General features: G+C 37.7%; 1 protein-coding gene across 1 annotated transcript in view; it reads right to left on the bottom strand.

Moving 5' to 3' along the window:
* LOC139700203 (uncharacterized) overlaps window positions 1-18,520 on the bottom strand; it is a 59,510-nt gene that overhangs the window by 7,845 nt on the left and 33,145 nt on the right. Inside the window, exons 2-5 of the mRNA XM_071598792.1 lie at window positions 14,606-14,845; window positions 13,464-13,633; window positions 2,845-3,026; window positions 1,044-1,318 (exon numbers count right to left, since the gene is read on the bottom strand). Coding sequence (XP_071454893.1) covers window positions 1,044-1,318; window positions 2,845-3,026; window positions 13,464-13,633; window positions 14,606-14,845 — 867 coding nt within the window. The remainder of the gene's footprint in view (window positions 1-1,043; window positions 1,319-2,844; window positions 3,027-13,463; window positions 13,634-14,605; window positions 14,846-18,520) is intronic.

The raw sequence follows: 18,520 nt of genomic DNA, 5'->3' as shown, positions 1-18,520 counted from the left end.
CCAGTCTCACTTCACTTATATTTATTTTACATTCAATCACTCCTTTTACAGGCAAAACTAAGGCACCACCATTGACTATTCCCTTTCCCCCTTTCCAGAAAACTTCTTTGGCTAATTATTAAGGATAGTATTAGAAAAAATTACTACATATGCCAAAAATATAGCACAGGAATTTTTATGGCATGTTCACCAGGAACTAATTTCTTGGACTTCTAAAGTGTTCCTTAAACAACTGAAGTTCTCTAAAGAACTAGATTAAATAAAAGATGACAGCCATACCAAATGGATATTCTAAATGGCAACAATTTCATCTCATTAAAACCCAGAAACAGATAACTTCTGCCTTAATAGATAGTACAACACTCATTCCCACCACAGAAAAAATGTTTCAAACTCTTGTATCAACTGAGGACCACATGAAATGCTCAATTTCATTCTCATAAATATAAACTAAAAACCCACATATATCTGCACTTTGAAACTTAAGCATATCATGGGTAACTCAAGAGACAACTTAAACTTTCTTCTTTCAATGCAACTTCTTCTATGCGGACAACCTGCGCAGAAACATCCATACCCACTTCATGGAGGGAATAGTATGCTAGGCACTTGAGTAAAATGAATATTTTTTGTGTATTTGGGATTCACAAGGGTTACTACATAATACAAATCCAAGTATGAGAGTAGCCCTGTTTTTTTTGTAAATATTATTTCTATTTGTTGGGCCAATAATAGAAAGAAAATATAGAAATAATTCTCTCTTCCCTCTTGGGGCATTCATGTGAGGAATCACAAGGATAACTCTCCAGCACAAACCAAGGAGATTAGTTTTGTCTTGATTTTACCAGTTTGTCATGTATAACTCTTCAAAACATTGATTGATAGCTTTTCGTGTCCTCTTAAGAAGCGGCCGTACGGATTAAAATGGCTATTTATTTCTAAAACAGTTATTCTTGGAATTAATATTACAATGTGAGGTAAATTTTTAACTTTAAAAATGATTTAATTACCCATATAAAACTTTCATATAAAATTACTCCTACCTGTGGCTTCAACTTTGGTCGGAGGTGAAGGCACCGTCTTTTTTGGGATTGCTTTTGCTGGCTTCCATGACATTTTCTCATTCAGAATCACTTGCCGTGAGCGGCCATTGGGTTTTACTAAATAATCACTTCGTCCTCCTTGTATTTGATTTATTTCCGACTCTCCTTCCACCAGCAACAGTTCATCGGACTCTTCAGAAGACTTTTGACCAATGTATGCACATTCTCTGAGGTGGCGATGTCCCTTAATCACTATGAGTGAGGCACCAGGCCATCTTTAACAATAAAAATACTAGTTTTTGATTTCTTAATCTCAGAATTTATTTCTTTGGCATTACACTTAATTATATGATTGCTTATTCTGGCATAGCCTGTAACCACCCTCACCTTATATTATTAAATCTTACTGTATGAAGTATCTTATACAGTCTGAACTGGGGTAATTTGACCATTAATAATTGTGGGTAACATTAATATGCAAGGTCTGCTCACAAAAAGATGAAACTGTTTCAATAAATACTTGATTTTATTAGTTAACCCTTAGGCATGCTTATTGCCTTCAAAATACAGCCATTGGCTGCCAATATACCCCTCCCAATAATTTTTCCAGCTTTTGAATGCCACCTGGAATGCTTGTTTTGGGATAGCCTTTCAGTCTGCAGTACAATTTTGTTAGATTTCTTCAATAGTTTCAAATACATATGCATAAAATATATATATATATATATATATATAATTATTATTATTTTCCTTAGTTTTTAATTTTTTATCCCTTGGTATTAATTTTAATGTTGCATTTAAGGCATGTATTTTCTAAAAAACCCTACACCTGCATTTCTTATATTGCCCTTATTATATTATATTATGCATACTCGTATTATAGGTAAGCTGAACCAAGCATTAAAATAATAGTAAATATTACTAATTTTAGTTAAACCATGGTTTTTATTTGAAGGTGATTTCAGTGCATGTTCTTGCCGTAATTAAGAGCCTATATGTTAACTCGTTATCTTAACTATATCTGCCAAAGTTTTATCTTTATTATTTTAGTATTATCAATATAATTTAGGAAAGCTTGGTTTTTAAGGGCAGATTCCTTTATTTATGCTCTTGATGTGCAAATATGTATTTCCAATCAAAGACATTTGCTCATAACATAGTAGATATAAAATTGTATGAATGGTGGTAATTTCATATTTCTTGCCAATATCATATGCCTGGAGTTATTCCTCATTTAATTCAACACTTTTTATTTGTTCAGTTTTGTCTTACAGATGGTAGGTGTTAAGTCTTAATACGCAAGAGTTTAGTTTTTTGTTAATTATATACATTAATATTTACTGTAAAATGTTGAACAAATGAAAAATTGTAGTCCATTTATAGGTCTACAATTCATTTTCCAATAATATGCCTGATAATGATAACTCTCATGGGATTTATAAGCAAAGCAACCTTTGAAATGTCTTATTAGATGAGGTTAAGAAGCATTGCGGTCATCAGTTTTGTGTCCATCCATAACCTACCTTAAATGGTAGCTGACCCATAATTATAATTGTTGAAACCAAAATGTTAAGCAAGTGTATAAAAATTTCAGTAGATGTATGTGCCAATATGGTGTTCCATTTTTGTGCATGAAAAAGCTCAAAGTAATAACTGCAGTAGCTTGTGCAAGAAAGAGTATGAGAATTCATGTATTATCTCACTTTTACTTATCACAGGAATATTTATCTGATTTTTTATGCATTTTAAAAATTGATGTAATTTGGCCTGCATAGTTGACCTGCAAAAAAGTTTATCTCACCTCGCACAAGCAGAAAGGCTTACTGTAGATCCTTTAAGTAAGTAAAAGCCCCAGTATTCTTTCATGTCATCACCTAAGTAAATGGATCGATGCATTGTCATCCTTTGTGGCTCTTCCTCCACTTGGGGTGTGTCTGGCATCAGGAATGCATTGAAACTTGCATTTGCCTCAACCAATTGCCTCTGAAAGGATATAAAAAAATATAACTTATAAACTCTGGCATATGGGTATACTTTGCATTGTGATTGAATTAAATGATTGAAAAGGACTGAGACCATAGCTACACATTCTGGTAATTGAGTCTTAGATTTTAATGCTGTTAGGACTTAGGGCATTCAGTGCTTGACAAACATTTTAGGTATAGTTGCTAAGTGATGATTGATTGGCTAATGGAATGAAAGGATAGCATTTCATAAAAATTGAGAAATGCATAGGTTTCCCGAACAAGCCATAATGATAACTCCTTATGTCATAGTCATATTGTATGGTGGTTTTGTTTTGGCGGTACGGTTTTTTTTTCAACCTCTGATGGGTCTTAAAAAGAAGACATGAGAATACTAAAAAATTATTTTAATATTAAAAGCTACGTACACTTGAGATTACTTTTCGACATCATCACCTTGACAATGGAGGCCTTTGCCGTACTTGTGGACAAGCTTTACAATGCCCTCTTCATAAATTGTTGACGCCAGTGATTTTAAATGGGTCTTGAGATTGTCTTGAAGCTCCTGGTTGGTTTGGAAGTGCTGCCCTCCGAGCCACTTCTTCAGTTCAGGGAAAAGATGGAAGTCTCTCGGCGCTAGGTCGGGACTGTATGGCGGGTGGTCGAAAAAGTCCCATTGAAATTGCTCGAGGAGTCAGTCGTTGGGTTGCACCGGCACTTTGAAGATGGGCGTCGTCATGGATCAGAACAATTTCAGAAGTCAGCATGCCTCTTATTTTGCTTTGAATGGCTCTCCGCAAACATCTTGACATTTCAAAATATACAGCTGCATTAACCGTTTGTTGCATGAACTCAACAATAAACACCCTTGAGGGTTTGCTTGGTGAATTAGTGTGCATCCATTGTTGTGATTTTCAGTTTGTTTTGGTGGGGTCATATTGAAGCCACGCCTCATCTCCGGTCACAATTGATTTCAAAAGGTCTTCTATATCAGCTGCGTAAGGGTCAAGGAATATCCACAGGTAGATTGGTGAGTTTTTGGGTCGTCAGTCAGCATTTTTGGGGTCCAGCGAGGACAACATTTTTTTGTAGACTAAAATGTTCCGAAACAACAAGAGTACAGAGAAGATCTTGAAAATTCCATGGACAAACCACCTTTGGTGAACCTAAAGTTTCCTCTAAACTCTTCGTCAACTCGTTATACAAGAGTGTCTGTGACTACAGACTTGTCTCCCTGACCCCCTTCATGATGCACATCAGTTCGGCTATCTGTGTAATTTTCGACACCATTCACAACATCATCACTCATAAAGTTTTCTCCATACACTCGGCTCAGCAACTTCAAGACTCATTTAAATTCATAGGCGGCAACATTTAATGAAGAGGGTATTGTTAAGCTTGTCCACAGGTGTGAAAAATGCCTCAATCGTCTCGGTGATGACGTTGAAAAGTAACCATAAGTGTACATAACTTTTAGTAATGAAATAATCTTTTAATAAATGAACTTCCACAAAGTTGAGGCTGAAACTATTGAACTAATCTTTTAATGTTCACTTGTCTTTTCTTATAGCCCCTTGAAGGTTGAAAAAAAACCTCCCTCGTATAACTCTACGGACCACTACAATGTACAGTTTCATTACTTTTTAAGTTGATTGATTTTTCTTCCCTTTGGTTTAACTTCTTTGTTTCTTTAACTATTTGTTAGGTAATGGGAATAACATAATTGTAATCAGCACCCAAAAGCAGCATCTCCTTGAGGCTCTTGGCTTCCCTCAACATTCCCAAAATAGTACGGACATATAGCATTATTATGTGCAGATAGACGATGTCAGGTGGCACAAAAGTCCCAAGTAATCACAAAAGATAATACATAAAATGAGTCAGTAAAAAAAATTACACATTGAGGAAACTTCTAAACACAAATCTTTAACACAAAAAAAAGAAAATCCCCATCTCATTAACATCAATCAATCAACAAGAAAAAAAGCTGTTACATATAATTTTACACGACACATCAATCCAATTATTACGTAAATTGTTTTCATCTTTTCTTAAAAGTATTCTCTCTGTTACGTAAGGGCTCGAATAGTTTTGCAGGTAAGGGATTCCAATTAACGATTGTTTTATTTGCTTGCTTTTATTTGTTTCTATGCTATAGCTACTGGAAAAATGTCTAGAGCCGTTTTTATACATATTGTTACCATATAATCCTGAACTGTATCAATTACAAAATTTTTGAAAAAAAAATTCAATTGCTTCCTAGATAAAGGAACCATGCTGGGAAATCATAGAAAAATTAATCCAAAATAAATATTGAAGATTGAAAACACCCGATTCCGAAAATAAAACCTGGTTTTGTGTCATATTTCGAATATATGCAACCGCAATATACGAGGTTCATCCGGAAAGTAGTACCCGTTCGTGCCGCATGAAGTGCTGACGACGCGAGTAGCCGCTGGACGAGGTCAGATAGCTTCAGTGGCTTGTCTGCCTTCTCTGAGCCAAGTTGCGTGACGCTAGCATTGCCTGTGTTGTTTCTGTGATTGTTTACAATGTTTAAAAAAATTGAGAACGCCGCCAGTTGTGAAGTGAGGGCAGTGATTAAATTCCTCAATGCAAGAAACGTTCGCCCATGTGATATTCATCGCCAATTAAAGGAGTTGTATGGAGACAATGTAATGGACGAGTCGTCTGTTCGGCGGTGGTGTCGCAACTTCAACATGGGGAGGGGGAACACACACGACGATGAGCGTTCGGAGAGACCGTCTGTCATTACAGACCAACTGGTGAGCTCAGTTGACGAATTCGTGAGGAACGATCGGCGCGTCACAATTGATGACATCTGTGAGCATTTTCCCAATGTTTCTCGAACAATTGTTCATGAAATTGTTAAACACCATCTGCATTATGCAAAAATTTGTGCAAGATGGGTCCCTCGCGTATCTCAATGAGCTGGCGGCGAAGGACTATGCAGCAGGAATACAGAAACTTGTCACACGTTATGACAAATGCCTTAATTTGCTTGGAGATTATGTTGAGAAGTAGTTTAAAGTATCCTCTTTCAAATAAAATTTTTTATGTTTGTTAATATTTACTTTTGTGTCTTTAGTTCACGAACGGGTACTACTTTCCGGATGACCCTCGTATATCAATTGGTGTATGGGGACACTCAGTCTATCAGCGTCATAATAATACCCATTTCACAGAATGTTGCATTCAGCTATTAGAATTGAAATTTCTTTTTCAATTTAATACATCTAAATAATGCTACTGTTACCTTTTATTGTAACATACAACAACTGTATTAAACTTTCTCCGAAATATTTAGATAGAACTATGACTGATTTTGTTTGCGATCTTTTACCACCACCTTGCATTTCAATTGAGAAAATCGGCCCTATCAACAGAATATCCAAAGAAAAACCCATTAAGCGTTATCATGTCCACGTCATGAAGATTTATCAAGACAAGACCCAATGCACAGATGGATTTTTCCGTTGGTAGGATCAACATTATTCCGTTGTGTCAATTTGTCCCACGACTAATCCGCCTCTGAAGAGCATGGTAAATATCAATTAGTAGTTCTTCCTCCTGTTTCTGTTTGTTCGCGCTTTCAATTTCGTGTAATTTAACGGATATTGAGGACCTCTGCCTCAATTTGAGACTCATGCTGGGTGAGTTTGTGTGAACTTGCGCATGATTCGTTGGCTCACACGGCGTTCTAATAAACGGTCATTATACTCCCTCAGTCCACCCTCTGGTTCTTATTAACATACATCGCCGGGTCCCGTTTTTCCATTGAAATCGTACTTCTGGTGATATTGTGAAGTTGATAATTGCGGGGTCAGATGGATTTCTACTGATTCCAAGAAACTGCGGGAGATTCTGCAGCAATAACTTTTAAACAGGGTCATCAGCTAATATGCATTTAATTGCAACAATTTCAAGTACTAAAGCACTCGGCCGGACATCAAGGGATCTGGGTTCGAATCCCGGTAAAGGCGAATGATTTTTCACTCTATGAAATTGTTCCATTGAACTTCTACTGGCTGTGAATCTCGACACTAAGGGACGCAAGTTAAAAATGGTTCGCCTTGACCGGGATTCGAACCCGGATATATATATATATATACACACACACACACATATATATATATATATATATATATATATATATATATATATATATATATATATATATATATAGTTTACGTATCTCGGTAGTGTTTTGGACCAACACGGTCAAAGTAGTAGGGACGTAAGGGGAAGAATTGCGCTAGGCAAAGAGGCTTTCACAAGGAGGAGGGAGTTGATGACAGGGACGTTGAGTAAGGTGTTAAGAAAAGACTCGTAAAAACTTTGATATGGAGCGTAGCTATGTACGGCGCGGAAACGTGGTCATTGAAGCAGGAGGATAGACGTAGACTGGAGGCTTTTGAAATGTGGGTGTGGAGAAGAATGGAGAAGGTAAAATGGACAGAGAAGAAAACAAATGAGGAAGTACTTGGTATGGTGGGCGAAGAGAGGGGTTTGTTGGGAGAAATCCTATGGAGGCAGGAAAAGTGGATGAAGGGGGTGTTGACCGGCAGTGGGATGTTGAAGACTGTGATAGAGGGTAGAATGTTGGGCAAAAGAGGAAAGGGAAGGAACAGGATAGGGATGTTGGACGGGATGAAGGGAGGAAGAAAGTACTCGGAGATGAAGAGGGACCTGATATAGAGTAGGATGATGGATTTTGTGTTTTGTTAGGAATCACAAAATATTTATTTTATTTTATAGCTGTGTCCATCCAAAAACCTACCTTAACCGGTAGATTACCTTAAAAATATATATATATATATATATATATATATATATATATATATATATATATATATATATATATATATATATATATATATATATATATATGTGTGTGTGTATATATATATATATATATGTGTGTATATGTATATATTGTTATGTATATATATATATATATATATATATATATATATACATAACATGTGTGTGTCTTAGTTATCGTGTTTCAGATACGACTTATGTTTACATAACACAACATCGCATGCGGAATCCATGCCGGGAATTGTTTTATTTGGGTTGCTGGGAAGCTTGACTATTTCTGTGTTGTTAATCCCGTCTCTGCGAACTGATAGATTATAACTGATTATTTCATGACTTTTTGTGGACACGAGAAAAAGTAAAATAAGATCACGAAGGAAATTTGAGGAAGTTGATGGCAATTATTCGTGCTGAGAATTGTTGAAACTTCTAGCTACCTGCATAATGATTGGCAGTTTCATGATTGTTCTAACCGGCGATCAAATAAGGTAAATTGGCCTCTCTGTGTGAATTTATAACGAGAACAATAAACGTAGTCAACCTCGATGCGAAGCATTTTACCAACCCGGACGGCATGGTCTCCTGGGCGTTATTCCTCCCTCAACCCATAAGAATAAATATTTTCATGGCATATTTGTAAGTTTATTTTTTAGCTCTTTTCTCTGAAACAATATTATATACTCTCCGTCGTTGTATCCAATTCATTAATATTATATTTACCACAATATATGGAGTTTTTCTTTAGGTCTTAAAATCTAGCTTTCGCATTCTGATTCGTATGTTAAGTGAAGTGATCAGGAGTTTTTAATAGATCATTTCTCCTTGCGTGGGGTTTCAACATGCAAATGCTTTTTGGCGGTTTCAGATTGAGGAACCAGCCAGCGCCCTTTGGGGCAGGCCTTGCATCACTAATCCTGTGTAATTTTGTAATCCAAATATTTAATACATGGAAATCACGTTTCATCATCATAAGTATTCTGTATTGAATGTACGTTTTTGGATAATTTGTAACACCTATCACTTATTACTCTGAATTCTCAGTTTCCATGAAGGTACCTTTTTGGCGGGGGTATTGCAAAATCAATTCAACAAAGTATTAAGTCACTTCTCAGTTTCATTCCTTGGATTGGAATCTCATGGATCAAAAACAAACTTCCTCAAAGAAGATCAATTTATCATAACAGCACTCGTGGCGTGAACGCATGTAAAAATCTTTCTGAAGAGATACTCCCAAGAATCACTCCCAATGGCTCATTTATTCGAGAATTGGAAAAATATGTTAAAAAAGTACTCACATTATTTAAATCTGATAATGTAATGAAGAATCGAGTATTTTCGGCGGATCAACAAAATTTTTCAATCAAAATTTGATTCCGAAAAGTGAATGCCATCCACCCTCTAGCACACAACTCTCATAAAAAATGCTTTCAATTGGAGAAAGCTTCATTCCTTCTTCCGCGCCCTCCATGTTATATACTATATGTAACTGTGATTTGCAGTGAAAAGGAAAGAAAAATCTCATGACCTCTTGAATGATCAGGAAGCCCAGCATTCACCAATTCCTCTACGCCTCCACACTGAGGTCGTTGGCCAGTCGGTCAGCTGATTGTCAGGCTGATTATTTTTTTATTCTCCGTGTCATATCTGGGGCCCTGAGGCAAGTCCGCCCGCCGAGATTCGCTTAGATATCGCTGAGGACATCATTCATCGCATGGTGACGAATTATCAGATCAGAGAACCATTAAATGATAGATAATTATTGACCTCGAACGCTTCAACTCTCTTTTACTTAAGTTATAACTAACGAGAATTAATATAGGGAAGGAATCTGATTGGTCATGGATCTCCCTTATATTTCGTTTATTTTTTAGTGAAGTCTGGTCAATTTCATGGGATTGGAGAGCGCTCGTGATCGTTTTGATTTGGCGTCTCAGCGAAGCGGGGACCTACCAGTGCTGGCAGAGATTTTTTATTCCCTCTTTAAATCGTATAATATTTGTACATTATTATAATGCAATCGCCAATATCCCCGCCCGCCTTCCCCAATCATCTTCCTTATATCCTATACGACGACGGAAAGTGTTAACTATTGATCCGCAATTGTCGACGCGAAACAAAATTGTTTCTAGCGCTCTCTGCATGGCAACTTGTGTTTCTATGATTGGGCTTCTCTTGCCCAAGAAGTTCAAATTGAATGCACAGAACATTCTTCCAGATATTAACGAAGATACAACGAAGTGGTTTAGTCTCGGGTCAACTGCGCTCGTATCAATGCATCCACTGTATTCTTTTTCCTTTCGAAATGTAATTTGAGCAATAGAGAGGGCATCTAATTAGTCAAAATCAATTGCCACTTAGCTTTGTAATTTATAGAACTTTGCTGCTTTGGATAGATGCAAGGACGGGTAATTTTCAAAATGCATCAACACGAAGACAAGATTGAGTTATGCATGTGAATGTTTAATCACCCAGTACATTAATTCTGCGGACTTTCTTACCCTAAGATGGTATTTTAGACAAGCAGAGGGGCGTCGGGTGGCAAGAAGAAATTTCAATATCCCTCTCCGTTAGTTGTCCAGTGATATACAGGGTTCGTCCGGAAAATAAGTGTACTGAGCTCAGGAAAAAAAATTTATTACACTTTTACATACCTGTATTTAGCCAGCCGTATTAGCAAGTGGATTCATATTTATATTAAGGGCGAATTCATATGAGAAATATTCCTTTGGTATTTGCTCGTCTTTATTTACACTGTCCTAACACTTTCGGACCTCCTTGATGTCATTTACTACGTGTATCATGCAGGTATGCTATTTAATCGAACTTTAATTGTAAATTTCATCAGGTAATGCCGTATCATAAACACCTTATTCTAATTTGGAATGAAATTGTAATTTTGCATTTCATAATTGCATTCTGATCCGCCTATAGTCGAAATAACAAGGTGAATGTGGATTTATGACCACATTCAATCGTGATGGTTGCACTCTAACTCTTCCTCCGAACCATTTATGCTTTCCTCGTGTCCATATGGTGATTTGACCCACATCCATTTTCTCAACATGACCAAAACAGGGCAAAAAGTGGCACGACAAGAGTGTCTTGTCATTTTTTGCTGTTTTAGTCAAGTATTCATTTTTAAAAAATTACTATTCATGCAATTCAAAACTTTCTGCGGGCATTCGTGTACCTTTTGACGTCTTCATCTATCCTGCCATGTCACGCAAACATTATTCCAAAATATATTGAATCATTAATTGTTCCATTTTTCGCCGTTTACACTCGAAACGTAATTATCCTTCTTTCCGTTCTCGTTACCGATCACTGTCGCCTCCGTCTTGTGCGAATATACTGTCTCATTCATTCTCCCTGCTGCCTACCCTTAATGGGCAGTGATAGTGCTATTACTAATCAGATCAGGCTGCCTGCCCTCTGATTAGTAATATCAGCAATCAGAGCCTTGGTGTTGAGGCGTAAAATAAATATGTGGCAGCCATGGTGATATTACATATCCTTATTCTCACCATACTTTTGTTTCAAGCAAGTCTCTCCAGGTCTCACCAACTCGTACGCCTTCTTCAAATAAACAAATTCACAATAAATGGATAAGTGATTCAGCCTAACCGCTAATAAAAGAGGAGATTTAAGCTAAGTTACATTTGAACTGAGAAATAACTGAAGACTCCTACGTGTTTCCTCTATAGGTGGGATCGACTAGCTGGAAATGTCGTAGCACATGCAGCAGTACCACCGCTAAAGGCGAAAATATTTTAAATACAAGGAGGACATTCATTATTTAGGACATATTAATTGTGAGCGATAGTATGGCGCAATAGAAGATATATGAATTCTCATAAGATTCGGTGCAACTGTTACATTCTTGGAACGCATGCGTTCTGTTTTCATTAATGCGCCGGAATGAAAAGAATTATCTTTTATTTAAGACATTTAAGTTCCTTAACTGTTATTGTGTATTTCAGAAGATTGCACAAGGATCCATATGGATGAAAAGTTTCAATACCTCTTGATTGAAATTGAAATCCGTTTCCAACATCAAAAACGCCGCTTTTTGTGGAAGGGATACGAACTAATTCTTCAAAAAAGCGTCATTGATTTAAACTCCGACTTGACTATCAATTATAAGGTATATTATCAAGCGACATCCTTAGATATGAGTTCACACAAAGTTAATTTACGGTGCAATAAATCCCAAGCATTCCAGAATCCTGAGTGTGACCTTCGATGTAGAATCGCCACCATTTAATGACACTAACAGAATACACTCTCCTTTCTTAAGAATGTTTTTGCTAAAGCGTATCAAAAGAGGAACTGGGACTTCAATTGTTTTGATTTTTTCTAGGTCACAACCTTTGACCGACATTAATGACGGGAGACAACTTTTCTACCAGCATAGGGGTCGAATAAACATCTTTAATTCAGTAGGTATTTTGGTTTTAAGCGTGACTTTCAATCTGACGCCAGAAATTCAGGCTACGTTTATATTTACCCCGAATTTTGCCTGAAACTTTGCGAATTTTCCCGTTCTCAACACATAAATTTCTCGTACTTGTCTCGGCTCAGGAGCAAATCAGGTCACCGTCTGACCTAGATTCATGGCAATAAATGAGATAAAATACGAAAAGAGGCGAAATAAAAAAAAAGATTTGCGAGAGACATTAGAAAGACAAAATAGCAAACAATAAAGCAGCAGTTTTCCAATGGGTTGAGTGCAATACTTAATACAATTAATACAGCCCGTTTCGTTCTTCGATTTCAACTCATAGAAGGTCATGAATTTGGGGAGTACTTTTTTTACAAGATTGGTATATTAAAGATATATCACCATATTATTCCTGAAATAGCTATTATTTACTTGGGAACGCTAGTACAGTATTCTTGACGGTACTATAAATTACGTATATAATGAAGTGGTATCATTTGATATGAATGTGCACAAAATAAACGGTGCAGTGTATCTCAAGCACCATTTTCCCTAAATCCTGATTATGATCATTAAGGGAGAACCGCGAACATCAAATGTCCCGATCCCTTTCCTGCCCTTCGGTTTCCTCATCGTACCAATTGTGTGAGTTAGGTTTCTCTACAATTAATCTTTTTCTTTCTTTCGGGTACCATCACTATGCCTCCCGGAATACTCGCATTTTGCTTGTCGCAAGGTTTCCGAGTGGTGGATCCATTAGAATTAATGGAATAACTTCGACAGCTGCACCTATAGAACGAATCAAACTGGTATCCTATGAGCCATGTCGGCAGTTTACAGTCCTGAGGCTAAACTTTACTGTTTGTTTATGATATCGGAATGGGTTGAAAGCATATTCATAATTACCATTGTGATGAAATGGAAATAATTTTTTTTTGGAAATGATCGTTTTTTTAGTATTGTTGAACTTATCACATTTTCAGGTCGATGTTGAAGGATTCACTTTTATTGGGCGCCGGCAACGAATGCAATGTGATAACCGTCGACGATATCTCACTCTGCCAATTAGTGTTTGTCAAGGTAATTCGCATGGGTAATTGGGGAACGTGGGAAGTTCATTCGCACTTAGGTAATCAGCCGTCACCACGTGAGGAGTATAAACGATGCACGTACCTGGCACCACGTGGTAGACACGTGCGAGTCTATGAGGCGCATGTCGGATGCTGCAAGAGGGAAAGCCTCCCCCCTTCCGTAGACCCGGTACCTCACGTAGAGTGGGAGGGTTAACAGCAACGCAGGCAGCAGGATGCTCAGTAGGCAGAGGCGACCAGCTCTGAGGGGGCCTGGTGATAAATAAGTATTTTTTTGTAATTTTTCCCTACGAATTGGCAATTAAAATAACTATCTAATCTACACCTTACAAAACGCTCCACTGTGGTAACCCAATCAAGAATGGAACTTAGGCAATGGGACTCCACGTACGCGCCCATGGTGACGGGAGATGTGTAACATGTCGCCCGAATTCATTGACAATGTGCAGAGGCAATTATCGGACCAGCCATTTGGCTGGGTCGATATCGCCGGAGCTCTCCGCTCTCGCCCACGGCTCCGCGTTAAACAACCTTGGCTTCGCTATGCGGGTGACGAGGAAATGTTCTTGTACCCTAAATCTGGGGGCCGAAATACGAGGTGCCTAGATTGTCGCCCTCTTGCTGCCTAACGAGTTTGAACACCCTTCAAGATTGCGTCCTCTCTGAATCTGATCGATTTAGGCGCTTTTCTCGCGAGTTAGGACGCAGCTTAGGTAATTTAAAAGTGAAAGGAGAAGTTTCTGATTAATTAGACCACACTCAAATACGTGGCAAGTCCCAAAGAGAAACTTAGCAATAAGGTAATGTCAAAATAGATCGACTATTGGCTAAATTGGCCAAAAATTATTACTAGAGTATGGTGCGTGTACCAACGTGCTACGGTGTTCTTAGAAAAATTAGAATCGGAAACTTTACAGTCAACTTGCGAATGAAGAAAACCCAAATTTGCTAAGTACAGAGCATTCAAGTTTACTTCCGACACCGAGGGAATAATTTTATCCGTCGGTCCATCCACCGGGATAACATGAGAAATAAGAGTCCCGCGCTGATAGATTTAACTGTGTACTCATTTCCCTCGGACTACGTTAGCCCTCCTTTTGTCTTTTACTGTCAGGGATTCGTAATCCCTAAAAGAAATGCTGACTCTTACAGAATTATAATTCTGAAGGATGATGCCCTAACACCCTTCTATGTCGTCTAGATGGGTGTGCTATAGACTCAAACCTTTGAGTCTCTTCCTTCTGGGAAGCGCGAAGGGAATGAGGCTCCCTCTCCACTGGGCAATCCCGTCCTTGCCTCTCCCATCGCCGGTCGATCTCTTGCCTGGGGAGGCGGTGGGCAGGGTGGGCGCCGGCAGGGTCTGGACGTCCTCGGGAACTTGGCCATCTTCCGCCGCCGAAGGGCTGAGACGCGAAGGTCCCGCGCCCGAGAGCAGGGGCCGAGATGTCCCCCTCTCGAGGTCACCTGCAAAAGAAATGGACCACAAATTGAATTCAAATCGTTGTTATCCGATGATTGCGATCGTTAATCAGTCTGAAAGCTAACCAATGTCATTGTGGTCACTGTTGGGGGACTCGCTGAGGCCATCGTGTCATTTGGGAGATGGGTGGAGGGGAGGAAAGAGGGAGATAAACCACTCCATGGAGTCAACACGCACTTGATGGAACCCTTCAGGGTATACATAGATTAACCTAACATTCTATATACGGCGTCCGCTTGATAATGTTATTTGATTACACTTCTCAAAGACTCCTGCATCGATTGCATATTCACATATGTACATAATCTTTATCTTTTCCGCAAATCTTGATTTCCAATTATTGAGTAACATGACGCATTAGAATTAATGATGATTTCGTGTCACCTATCACCTTTTACTGCATTGTACTGCATTTTAAGTTTTCTCTTCATCAGTTCCATTTGGAAATGCTAAATTTGGAGCTGAAACCGAACATACGTAATCATCCCCCACACAGAGATTGGGGTCGGGTCCTCTATGTGGAAATGCGGCAGCGACTGCTCCAAATCGATCCCCATCTAATTCGAAATAGGCGTTTAAGTGGCGGCTGAAGTGAGGTACTCCTACTAAGGGAAATTTTAATCACAGGTTGATAACATTTGCAGACAGTTTAGTCTTGCAAGGAAGTGCAATTCTGCAGTGAAGGTGACTTTATTGCGATGGATGAATTCCCACCGATACGATTAGGAACCCTGGAAATGTAAATATCAAGATTTTCTAAGGGATTATAATTTTTAATCACTTTTTGTTTGTAATTGAACTGTAAAATCTTTTATTCCTTAGTTTTTTTAAATAGGAGTTTCAAGTAAACTTATCAAAACTATTTTTTTTTAGTTCAAAGAGACTTTCTAATACTAAGTCTAAATACTCGCACGCCGATTTGGGCACGCGATTTTACCCAACCTAGTCATTGATATTCAAGATTAAAAATGGGATTTCCTACCATGTAATTGAACGCAGTCTCCTACTCCGTTTGTTATATCATATATAAATATTCAAATCCGAACTTTTAAAAGAATGTTTAATGTGTAAAGTGACTGAATATTTAATTTTAAATGCCTTTGGAACTGAGAACGCTTCAGTAGTAACGTTATAAAAACAAAAACTAACATTCGCAAACCGAAATACACTTTCTGTTCGCCATCAAATATTAAAGAAAAAATATGAAAACTTTGACAAATATTGTAAAATTTCAATCACTTCGTTTTCTAAGATGGACTACCTTTGCAAATAAAATGGAAACTACAAGGCCACATTCAGATGTAATCGCTTTATCTTTAATTGTGCTCGTTTGAGGCCGGAAAAGTAATTTCTACATGTTAAGCCTTTAAAGTTAAACTTGTTTTTCTCGGGAAAAGATAAAATGAAATTGGGTGCAAAAATGTTGTAGTTTCTAGAACGTATCCAATATTAGGCGGATGGCGAGAAAATAAATGCCGTCTCTGAAAGAGACACACGTGGTAGCTGAGCAAGCGATGTTACGTACGTACGTGTGTCACTAAGTTTCAGTCTTTTATGCCCGATGACTTTTTTAACTCAATTCATTTAAAAGAAAATAATGCTGAATCATTAACACGAATAGGTGCAGCCTCTTATACCCTTGCTTGAACCACCAGTCGATAATACTTTTCCCATCTAATGCAAAATTTGACCTTAACGTGAAAGCTCAGGTTAATGGTAGGCTTCTCTTCTTCTCTTCTCCTCATGCCAAACTCCTACCCTCACTTAATTATGTACCAGCTTTAATACTGCTGCTAATAATCACATGTATTTTCGAATCAGCGTCTTTTACAGTAACCCTGACGTATGCCAGGGTCGTACGTCGTACTCAGCCGTATGATACTAACTGTACAAGTAAAACCCGAGAAAATAACGGTAATTCATCGGATAAGGTAGATATTTAATGTTTACAGAGACTTACTATTGCTACACTTCCAAACCTTACCCAACACCACACTGGATCTCATTAAATCCTTGTAATGGCTTCTTTAACCAACGAAATAATTGTGATATAAGAAAACAAATCACTCAGGAATTAATACTAGCTCTCCAAGGTATCCATTACCCTGAAAAACTGAGGAAGTTTCGCTCTTCTGGAAAACTCAGGGAATTTGGCGGGTATCTGGAAAAATAAATATTTGAATAATCGTACGTTTGGAAGTTCGTTCCCCGCCGATCATTTTTAGTCGTTCAAGAGGCACTAATAACTCGTATCGAGGTAAACCGTTTTAGTGAAATAGTGAGTCAATATGTTTTCGGAATGTTGGTATAATTTTCTAAGAAACTCATTTTCTTGGTAGGCTTCATTGTCAATAACTTTCAATTACGAGAGAATTTCCAGTCATTGTGGTGTATTTGATGCTCTTAGCGTATTCACGCATGCTTCCGGCATATAGCGCGTGCATTCGTGTTTTGTCACGCGCCCTATATCACTATTATGGACTACCAACCGTTCCTTGTCATTTCTATCTACTGCTACATGAACAATATTTGCCGCAACATAAACTTGTTCAAGAATGTGGAAATTCTTAATAGTTGGATAGTGGACACCGAGGACATCTTGTCTTCACACAATACTTCAGACATTTTCTTTTGCTATAAACCTGGGATGATATTTTCAGAGGTATTCCATATTTGACGTAATTCATATAACAATCCTTATAAGGAAAAATCAAACAATGGCTAATGATTGATGACAAGAGGGTTATCTACATTAGTTCTTTGCAAGGAATGTAAGTCACTCCCAATTATTAACGCTGTCGATATAATTGACGTCACAAAAAACTGAAAAATAAATCTTTTTCCTCAGCTATTGATATGTCAATGGTAACAGTTTAATATAACTTTATAATTTTAAACTCTTCAAACTTTTGAAAACTGTTCAACTCGAATTCTCTTGATGCAGGAGATGAATTTATAAGTGAAACATCATGTTTTGCGCTATCTTATCGGGAAGTTGGGTCTCTCATAAGGGGGCTGACTTGTTTTATACGTGTAGTAAAGCAGATGACATAAGATGATATGGTTTATTAATCAATTTTGTTTGCTCGGGATTAGAAATTTCGCAGCCTTTGGTTCGCTTTGCATGAACAATGGTTGCGATTGTTTGCTTCTGTTTGCGAAAAAAATTTTCTCTGTGATAAGGGCAACGGCTTTGCAGAATTGATTCAGTGACTTGTTTAAGAGCACCTTCATTCAAATGTCCCTGAGCAGAGCAAAGATTGCAATTTTTCTCGGTAAACACATTTTTGGCGAGGTCCCTCACAAAGCGAAACTTGACAGAAAAATAACCGACGCTGATCTTGTTTCATTGTGATAACACGTTCAAAGAAATTCATTTAAAAAACACGCATAAAACCTAGAGTTGTGACTGGAAATTCGAGGTTTGCCAAAAAGAATTTAAAATATTGGGCTTGAAGCAAAAGAAAATAGGAAGTCGTTGCGACAGAACAATGGAATTACGAGAGGTAGGTACATTTTGTATAATCCTGCTATAATTATATAGTTACAAGTAACTTGTGTTTAGCAAAAGTGAATAGCAGCATAAAATTGTACGCTTGGATTTCGCTAAGTACATTCTGTGAATGACGATATTATTTTGTGCCGGCTCTTAGTCGCCG

This window comes from Hetaerina americana, unplaced genomic scaffold (assembly GCF_022747635.1).
Source record: "Hetaerina americana unplaced genomic scaffold, ioHetAmer1.1.p SCAF_10, whole genome shotgun sequence".
Classification (NCBI taxonomy): domain Eukaryota; kingdom Metazoa; phylum Arthropoda; class Insecta; order Odonata; family Calopterygidae; genus Hetaerina; species Hetaerina americana.
The sequence above is the reverse complement of the archived record's forward strand: the minus strand, read 5'-3'. Positions and strand labels throughout refer to the sequence as shown.